Source organism: Mytilus edulis, chromosome 8 (assembly GCF_963676685.1).
Source record: "Mytilus edulis chromosome 8, xbMytEdul2.2, whole genome shotgun sequence".
NCBI classification, from domain to species: Eukaryota; Metazoa; Mollusca; class Bivalvia; order Mytilida; family Mytilidae; genus Mytilus; species Mytilus edulis.
In genome coordinates, this window is record NC_092351.1 from 63,474,742 (window position 1) to 63,485,526 (window position 10,785).

At 34.1% G+C, this 10,785-nt stretch overlaps 2 protein-coding genes across 2 annotated transcripts; one reads left to right on the plus strand and one right to left on the minus strand.

Moving 5' to 3' along the window:
* Positions 1-938: 938 nt before the first annotated feature.
* LOC139486055 (uncharacterized) lies at positions 939-2,542 on the minus strand. Its single transcript, XM_071270746.1, has 2 exons — positions 1,936-2,542; positions 939-1,619 (listed from the first exon to the last, which is right to left on the minus strand). Exons 1-2 carry the CDS (start codon positions 2,435-2,437, stop codon positions 1,300-1,302), a joined length of 822 nt encoding a protein of 273 aa, XP_071126847.1. The 5' UTR covers positions 2,438-2,542; the 3' UTR covers positions 939-1,299.
* A 4,057-nt stretch (positions 2,543-6,599) lies between these two features.
* LOC139486056 (uncharacterized) lies at positions 6,600-8,726 on the plus strand. The gene is made up of 2 exons (XM_071270747.1): positions 6,600-6,729; positions 6,895-8,726. The coding sequence occupies exons 1-2, from the start codon at positions 6,639-6,641 to the stop codon at positions 7,197-7,199; spliced, it is 396 nt and encodes a 131-aa protein (XP_071126848.1). The 5' UTR covers positions 6,600-6,638; the 3' UTR covers positions 7,200-8,726.
* The last annotated feature ends 2,059 nt before the right edge of the window (positions 8,727-10,785 follow it).

The following is a 10,785-nucleotide window of genomic DNA, read 5'->3' on the forward strand; positions in this document are numbered from 1 at the left end:
AATAAGTATTTGTTCATAATAATAACATAAATATGATTGTGTAGTACTTTTTTTCTGTACAGAAGATTTTATTTATTCTTGTAAGAGTTATCTTTGCTTGATCATCATCGCTCGTGTTTACAACTTGTTGCGGCCATATTATGTAAGTATATTGATTATTTCTTCATTATCAGTTGTAAACATTTTCTGAAGAATCATTTTTATTGTAATGTGATATAAAGGCATCATATTTTATATGAATTTTAAACTGCAGGAATGTTGACTGTCGCTGTCAATGACGATATATAAATACAAGCACATGTTACAGATCTTTTTATTATATCTGTAAAAAATATATATTATTCTAAACTATAAAAATCTTCTCAATCTCAGTCTTGGTGAAATTAAAAACAGGACTCAGTGTAAAGGTTAACTCTAAGGAAGGCAATTCATCAAGTTCGAGTTATATTTGTCATGATCATCAGACACATTGTTTAATAATTCTGATTTTTTGTTCTTTCTTATAGTTTCGAGTCATTCTATTTGCTGAACATCTTTCCAAGACAGAGACTACTGCAGAATTTTCCAATAACATAACAAATTACCCGTAAAATCTGACAGGAATGTGCACCCGATTGGCTAATTACATGATAAAAGATGGCCAGTTTCATTTTCATCATACTGAATGTTCTTTTTGCTTTGTTCATTGTGTTGAATTGTGTTGACAATTTAAATGTTCTCATTTTTGTGCATTTGTTGGCATTTGTTGATGGATAATTGTATTATGGGCAATCATACCAATATACTCTAGTATAAGAAACAAAAAGATGATATTTTTTTTAATATATTTTATTTATTCATTCAGTCATACAGATAAACAAATAAACACCAAACATATAAACCTTCTTCATACATACATCATACACAAACCATTCATATATACATTTCGTTCCTACATGTAGGACATTCATCTTATATAAATTTTTTAAATTAACAATCTCGTACGTTTTCTCTCATATGCTCTTGTCACTCATTCATTTATTCCACTGCATACACATGTCTCCAAATATTCAAACATTTATATTCACACTCACACATATAACCTATATCATAAAGCACTAAAATAAATAAACATGCAGTTATAAAAGTCACAACATAAACATGCAGTTATAAAAGTCACAACTGAAACAAAAGCACTAAAACATACCAAAATGCACTATATTACGATCATGAACTCATTAAAGTTACTATTTTAACAAAGCACTAGTATACACATAATAAGCACAATCAATATGTTCATCAAGTCACTTCAATTAACACTTAATCAGACTCGTAGTCGGAATCGTCAGAGTCGGACTCTGGGAGGGTCTCTGGTTGAGGAACAGGTGGTGCATACAGATGGCCTACGGAACGGAGAAAGTCGGATGTTCGGATACTGTCTTCCTCGTACTGCTCCCACAGTGAAGTTAGACGGCCTTGAAGCTGCTTGTATGTGTCTCGTTGATAGCGGCTGAGCTGCTGTTCACTCACAAGCTGCGGTGTGATGGACACGGTCTTGGCTTCCTGTTGGAAGGCTGGCACAATCTTGTAGAAATGGAGGTGGTTGTGGGCAGCCTTGCCATTGAAACGCCTATGCCACCCTAAAATAAACACAATAATTAGTAAAAAATTGAATAAAAACGAAACAATTTTAATGTGTCTAGTGACATTTATAAAAACTCAAATATGATGATAGTTCAACTTTACCATCCTAAAATAAATAAACACAATAAATAAACAATAGATACCAAAAATTTAAATAAAAGCGAAATATGTTTTTAATGTGTAAAGTTATTTTAATTTCTCATTGATGCTGGTTGAAAGTTACGGGAATTGTTGTCTCATCTTCTTATTTTTTATTATCTTCTTATTTTGATTTTATTATTAACTATAAAATATATTACTAAGAATTAATACCTTCTACATTATTGTTTGTCCTCACTGAGAGCCGATGGACAGACCACTGTTGAACAGTCCAGACTGTGTTGTTGAACCAGGTACGTTGAAGGTATGTCATCAGCTGCTTGATCTGTGGTGAGGCTGTTGCAGTGGTTTGAAGCATCTCAGTAAAAGCTGGTCTAATGTGGTCAGATGGCAGGTATGGCAGAGCAAGTAACTTCCTGATAAAGAGGTGGACCCTCTTCTTGGAGTCATAGGCGGTCTTCAACCCCAACTTAGCAACCTTCCGCATGATTGCTTGGCACCAGTGGAATGAACATCCCTTTATCTCGGCTGTAGGGAAGACGGTCTTGATGGCTGACCAGGCTGTTGTAAATTTAAATGACACATTGTTTATACATAATAAAATTATATGATGAAGAGATTTTATAATAAATGAAATTTTACACTTATACCACCTTTTTGTTTTGAATGATTGAAAAGGAATTGTGAAAGGAAATACAAATGTAACGTCAGCCATGTAGTTGTTTCATTGGCACTCATACCACATCTTCCTTTATATCTATATTTAAATTCATTGGTGTTTATATCACATTTTGTTGTATTGTAGTATACTATGTTTTATATAGAACATACCTGACTCAAAGTCCAGACAGAAGGCTTGCACACGTAGGTCTGGTACTACCTGCTTCAGTCTTTCGAAAACCTAAAAATTAAGAATAGTAAATTTAAGTTCGTGTTACATATACATGATATATATATAACTGAATTGTTATTTAAATGTTAAAAGTAATATTCACTGGGGTAAAGTTTATGACCGTAACTGCATTCACGGTCATCCCAAGATGTCGGATGAAAAATTAGGTCAGTATCTGTATTGTCTGTTACAGTGTTTCTATATCATTTTCTTTACAAAGTATACATTGATACGATGTAAATTTATAAAAGATTCACACAGAAATCACAAATTACTACCGACAAATGTTCAAGAAACGCGAAATTCAATTTGAAAAAATCGCTAAGATGTCCGTAAATCATTATCAATATATTTTCAAGATGACCGTAACATAAAACAAGGATGACCGTGATTGGTAAACAGATGACCGTAACTTGTAAAAGATGACCGTAATTTGTAAAGAATGACTGTAATTTATAAAGGCTGATCGTAACTTTTAAATGATGACCCTCAATTCTAAGAATATCCGTATTTGTATTCATGGCTTTTTGTTGTGTTTGTTTCAAAAGGGGCTTAGTTAGTGGATATAAACATGTTTCATCAATTTATTTTTAACTATTTGCCGTATTTTGAGTTCATGACAATGATAGTAAATTGCCTCGTAAACAATAAAATATTTATTGATAACGACTTTAAAATTTAACTACAAATTGACAGAGATACGACGAAAAGTTGAAGAAACAAGAATGTGTCCCTCTGAGGTGTCTCTAGTACATGCCTCATCTACACTATAATTTTCTATGTTCAGTGGACCGTTAAAATGGGAAAAAACTGTAATTTGGCATTATGATTAGAAAAATCATATCTTAGAAAACATGTGTACTTATTTTCAAGTTAATTGGACTTCAACGTCATCAAAAACCTCCTCGACCAAAAACTTTAACCTGAGATGGAGCAGACGAACGGACAAGCAAACGAACGGACGCACAGATCAGAAAACGTAATGCCCATGAATGGAGCATAAAAAAACACTAATCAAACATATGAATATCCGGTAATTGAGCCTCTGTGCATTGTTCCAGAGGAAGCAGATTAAAATCTTAGTCTGTCTTTATATATGGATAATATTGCTGTATATACAAATTGACAAGGTTCTCCTCAGTGGTGGAACCCCCTTTTTATTTACCGATCAGTGCATTTGAATGGGGACACATAGTTTGAACTCCCTCTACCCTGGGTTGGGACCCCTGGTTTTTTTAAATGGCTTAATCCGCCCTGCCTCTTGTGATACGCTATACACACAAGACTATTTTAAGGCCAAAGAATATTTTGCTGGAGCTCGCCTTCACTAGTTTAGTCGTAGTATTTTAAAACAGGTTCTGTTATTTTACTTGCAAGACAAAATAGAAGACAAACCAAAGACGATATAATATCAATGGGTGTACATCCACTGGCATTTTTTTTTTAATGCATTTATTATATTACAAGGAATTCCAGAAATAAAAAAAAAGGGTTTTGGCGTTTAGTTGGAGGCTGTGCAGCACACTTTTTTTTTTATTATACTTGTAAGGTGTCATTTAATCGCGCTTTTGTTGCATGTTTTCCCCCACCTTTTCATGTGCATGTCTTGTATGTGTTCATTTTAAAAATTATACCCTCTACCGTAAAAAAAGATATATATGGTGAACTTTGTATTTAAAGCACGTTTTATTTTCTCCTACCTATAGGATAATACTCTCATATAAATACGTTTTATATCAACACCATTAATCATTTGATACAAAAATGTTGTTATACAAATACGGATATTTCTTAGAATTGACGACCATCCTTTAAAAGTTACGGTCATCATTTAGAAATTACGGTCATCCTTTACAAATTACGGTCATCTTTTAACCAATTACGGTCACCCTTGTTATGAATTGCTGATTCTGTTACGGTCATCTCGATTGTGATTTACGGTCATCTTAGCGATTTTTTTAAATCGAATTTCCTGTTTCATGCACATTTCTCTGAAGTAATTTGTGATTTCCGTGTGAATCTTTTATAAATTTACATCGTATCGATGTCTCCTTTGTAAAGAAAATGATATAGAAACACTGTAACAGACAATACAGATACTGACCTACTTTTTCATCCGACATCTTGGGATGACCGTGAATACAGTTACGGTCATCAGCTTTACCCCAGTGAATATTTATAATTTATAAATCTTGTAACATTCACGTGAACAGTTTACTGCATTGTTCCTAAATATTGTCTTATAATAAACAAATGATAAACTTTTACTAGTAAGATTTTTGGACACCACCGGCTCATTGACAACCATACCACATCTTAGTTATAAAAAGTTTTAACCATTAGTAAACATCAAATAAACTGTGCATGTTCAAGATAAACAAGACTGAATCTTAGCGGGCTGTTTCGACCCGTTAAGACCGTGTCAGACCAAAACAGACCATGGATACAAAATTACGTTAAGATGTTGTCAGACCGTGTCAAGGCATTTCAGATTTTAAAACTTTGGACACAAAACAGGTGAAACGAAACTTTAGGCTGCAGGTTACTCTGATTGGAAAACCAAAACCACCCTTATTGTGAAAAGGGCTATTGCAGTAGACAATACTAAAGTGGTAGAAGATATCTGTAAAACTCAACCCTTCACAATTATGTGTGATGAGAGCAATGATAGAGGGAATGACAAATTATTTTTAATACTTGTTCGATACTTTGACAGTATTTTGGGTGACACTGTCACTAGATTTCTAGATATGCCTATCGTAAATATAGGGAATGCTCAAAATGTATTTGATGCCTTGGAAAATACTCTAGAGAAAAGGCAAATTCCTTGGAAAAATGTATTTGGTTTTATGTCAGACAATTGCTCAGTCATGAAAGGCAGAAAAAATTCCCTTCTCTCTAGAATTAGACAAAAGCAACCGAATGTGGTAGACATGGGATGTATTTGCCATTTGGCAAATCTCTGTTGTGGAGCAGGGGTTAAGGAACTCCCTTTACCAATTGATGACTTCATTGTTGACATATATTATCATTTTCAACATTCATCCAAAAGAATGGAGGAATACAAGGAATATTTATCATTTTGTGATGTTGAACCTCTGAAAATATTAAAACATGTCAGTACCAGGTGGTTATCCCTTCAAACATTTATAACACGTATATTGCACCACTGGCCAGCTTTGAAAAGTTATTTCAACAGTCACCAAGATGTGGAAAAGGAAGGCAGAGTTAAACGTGTTGCAAAACACCTAAATAATCCAGAAATGATGCTTTATTTCCAGTTCCTAGAATTCATTTTGGCACCTTTAAATGCATTTAATACTGCTTTTCAGGTACATGTATAAATTGACTTCCTTAATTAATTGATTGAAACCATACATTTTTAAGGCTTGTGTATAATAAACTGACACCACCCCTATATCAACAAGCTTATACAGGTAACAATACAGCTAACAGTAAGGTATAATTAATCAACTCAATATACATGTATGTCCAATTGTCACTAATCACTTGTTTATATAAGTATAAATCACTGTAAATGTATGTATTTATACATTGTAGATCCATTTGTATTTAATTTTTTGGTATCTTTTTCAGGCCAATGCTGCGAAGATAGGGATTCTTCATGAACAAATTACCAGACTGTTGAGGAAATTTCTTGGACAGTTTGTCAAAGTAAAATGCATTTCATCTTGCAAGGACATTTGTGATGTCATATACCATAATCGTGATAACCAACTGTCGAATGATCTTATGCTGTCGGCACAAAAAAAAGAAGCTACATTGTAGACTACTCTGATGATTTAACCCAAGAAACTAAGACCACATTTTTCAGGTACATAAAATCTGGAGTAATAATTTTTATTTATTATGATAAATGATTGATTATAAAATAATTGTAACATCTATAGATAAGAATTTTAAAAAATGTATGTCAAGGTGATATCAACACAACAATATTTTTCATAATAAAGTTTATTTTTCTAGGCATGTAAAACAGTTCTACTGTAGTGTGGTTGCAAAGATGATAAAGAAGTTTCCCTTCAAAGATGAGACACTTGTACATGTTGGATTCCTTAACCCTGTATTGAAAGACAAAGTTTCACCTGATTGTGGTAAGTCCTCATTTAAAATAAATATCACTGATAAAAAAACACATTATTATAAACTGATCAAGAGATTTAGTATCTTAGATTGTAGATATTGTAGGCAACAACAGAACAAAAACATCTCATATATTTATATTCCTAGACAAAATAAGTTTATTGGGTTTTTTTCAGTGATGAAACTGGTGGATACATTTCCAAACCTTCTGGATATTGATGAGAAATCACAACTACAAGAACAGTTCACTGATTACCAGTTAACACCATTAGATGAGTTACCAAAATGCCTTTCACCTGAAACTGACATTGCCACTTTTTGGGGAGAAATGACAAAGTTACATGACATTTTTTCAAATAAAGCTAGGTTTATTGTTCTATCAAAACTTGCAAAAACTATGCTTGTTTTACCTAACAGTAATGCAGACAGTGAAAGGGCATTCTCTTTAGTGAAAAAGGATAGCAACAGAATTCCGTGCTGACCTAAATAAAGACACATTGTGTGCATTATTGTCTTGCAAAATGAATACCAACTTGAATTGCTATGAACTGAAACCTTGTGCACTTCTTTTAAAGAATGCAAAGACAGCTACATCTGAATATAATAATAGTTGGAAATAATATTTTGTGTTTGAAATATGTCTTGACTATAAATACTGTGTAAATATTTATTTGTTCTTTGATTGAGCCTGAAAAAAGTTCGCCTGCGTTATGACCGGAGATTTTTTTACTCAATGCATGTCATGACCTGCATTTTGACTTTCAGAGGATGACAGGTATGTATAAAACACCAAATGTAACGAAGAAGCACAAAAAGGCATGCATTAAAATTAACATCCTCATTTTGCTTACATTATACGATTTTATTTATCTATGTAAAATGCCCCCATAAAGGATGGAAGGTTTTAAGTACTGGTGTAAAATTGCTTGTTTGAAATTCGCACAGGTAGGATAGAATAATTGAATGTAGGACAGAAAGTCACAGGACAAAAAGTCACAATTCATTTTTTCTGATTATTTTCTTTGAATAAAAAACGTTTATTTCTACAAAAATATTTTGGGATTTTTATTGAACTGAATTTTTCCTGTCAGGATATGAATATGAGATTGAATTCCGAGGAACTGCTAAACATGCGAACGCAGACTCGTTATCTAGACTTCCACTAAACAGTACTGAAGTAGACACTTCGTTGAACATGGGGTAATCTTTCCATATTGCTCAAATGGAAGCAATTCCCGTTTCGAACAAACAAGTTCAACAGGAAACAAGAAATAACTGTGTTTTGGGACTTATTACTACCTTCACACAGGATGGCTGGAACACTATTTACAAAGATAGTGAATATGCTCCATATTATTCTAGACGACATGAACTGACTGTACATCAAGGATGCCTTATGTGGGGCGTAAGAGTGATAATTCCTAGTAAACTTCGCAATCAGTTATTAGGACAGATCCATGAAGACATCTTGGTGTCGTTAAAATGAAAGCATTAGCCCGAAGTTTTGTTTGGTGGCCAGTAATTAGCCTTTTCAATAGTCGTCTGGCGCGAAAAGGCCGATAACTCATTTTTAGAATTTAGTTTTTCCGGGGACGGTCAATATCCGGAATCGCATGCTTTATCATCACCATTTGTCCTTGGACGTCCATGAAGACACAAGTGTATGCATTCTATGAGAATAAGGTATATTTGACAAGACAGTGTTATCATTGTGTTATCATGGTATCAACAAATGTAAGCAATGTTAGAATACCTGAATAACTTGTTAATTTGACAAATTGCTCCCCCCGAAAACATAATTTTGTAGAACTTCACTTATCGGCATCTTCGAGCGGCAAAAAAAGATTATGGATTCTATAGACGATTTAGGAAAGAAGAATTTTAACAAGGAAAATTACATAACTTGCAAAAATTGTCAAACATTAAATGATAAACTGAAACGAGTTTGCATTGGCTGTGGGGAAAGAGAGGGTATCAAAGAAGCTAAAGCAATACAAAAAGATAAAAAAAGAAATGATACAGAAGATTGTTTTTGAGCATGATAAAGAAAAGACAGACATGAAAGATACGACTGAAGTACATTCAGAATTTGCTCAGTTTTACCATGTAACATCAACTCATCAAGGAAAGCATGAGTTTTTTTTTACCGATCCTGTAGTTTGCAACCCTAATAGCAGTTTGGCAGTTGCTAGAGTCTTACGCAAGATTGGAGAAGAGAATGACATACTTCGATATGGTGGTAGAAAAAGACATTGGACTTTTATCTGTTGTGATGGCCTTCCATATATGATCATTAGGAAGTTAAAGCAAGAAGCAGTTATTTGTGTATTTGCTGATTGCAACAAATCTTTTTTAACACTTGAAGAATATAACAATCATGCTAATCAGTCTCATCCTGAAGAGCAGAGAAAATATGTCTTTGAGTTTGATTGGTTATACCTCAAGATTGGTCTTGGACATTATGAGATGAATTTGATAAAGTCTTTCTTTGAGCTGAACTGGGTACCATTTCTTGAATCAATGTGTGAAGAGATGGGGTTTGAGTCAGATGCGTCTAAACTATTTGCAAAGAGATGCAAAGACCACCATAAGAGTTGGCGTCTCCTTCTCATTTTCCATTTTGGAAGTCTACACGAACTGGTTTTACCATATGTACGCCATTGCTTACTGCTGAAATCAACACCTGGGCTTTCTAGGTTTTAATGCTAGATTTTATAGTTCTAAGGAGTATCCTAACCTAACACATTTAATAGATCAAGTTGGTAAATACTCCCAAGGAATAATTTATCTTCGAATGGCTACACGTAGGAACATTGCATCATTATTGAGGAGTTCAATGTACATGACAAAAGAGTTGTTTCATGGAAGGCAGCACCCTAAGTACCAAATTATTGAACTGTATGATGCCATTCAATACACAATGATGCCAGAAGATGTTAGACAGCTGTATGATGATTACTCGTCAATAAGAACTAGCGGCAATTATTCCCTAGGAGAAGATTTTGACTTCGTTCTTGAAGAAAAAATTAAGCAGCTGAAATCATGGATACCAAAAGGTGTTCCCACTGATGAAATTTGGCAGACTGTGTGTAGAAAAAACACCCTTCTGGAGAACATAAAAGACCGCTCACTCAGTGTGTTAGGATTATCTTCATCAAAAAGTTGTACACACTCTTTAGTATTGATGATGCTGTTCTTGCCTTAAGAGTTCTCTTAAGGAAAACCAATTACTTAGGTAAACCAACAGACCAAACTTCTATTTCTGGTGTGGCTCTTGATGAAGGGTTGATAGGATTCACAGAGGCCGCATTGGGGAAAAGAATTCATATTATAAAAACAGAATTTCTAGGTTTACCCTTACAACCCGAGCATTACATATTTCGACATCCTGTTCCAGTCACACCTTTTGAGAGAGAGAAATTATATAGTACCAGCAATATGACCATAAAAGAACTTCAGGATGAAATTTTAAAACTGATGATGTCTCCGCCTGTGCCACAATTCGAAATGCATTACTGTCGAACATTTGTCGTTGAAACCTCATGGTTTCAACAACAGCCGGCAGTCATGCGTTTCAACCAGTTCCTGCTTGGGCCACCCATATCCCCTCCCTCCATGCAAAGTGGAGTTGAAAATGGACAATAATAATTTGGGTAAAATGATTATCGGGTACTTTTATATTTTTATTTTACTTCTTTTTTTCTGGGGTGGGCAAAACAATATATTTTGTTATCAGAATGGGGGAAAAAAGGAAAAGAAATTTGGAAACTACTGTACAACTTTATATTCTTTTTTATATTTGGGTGGCCCTGAAAAGGACCTTTTATGATTCTGTTTGTTGGTGGCTCTGGCATCTCATTCTGCAGCAGGTCTTGGAAGCTTTGGTTTGCAGTAGCTGTCATGGTCCTGGAACTGTAAGGTAGGCTGTGGATCTAGTTGACTTTGTCAGTAATAGTCATGCTTTTTGCTAATTTCTCTCCATGTCTTGTGCTCTGCTAGCTTTTCTGCATTTGGCTGTAATCTCCTTTTTTGAACTTCTGGTCTTAGTATGTAATCTTGGTTGTATT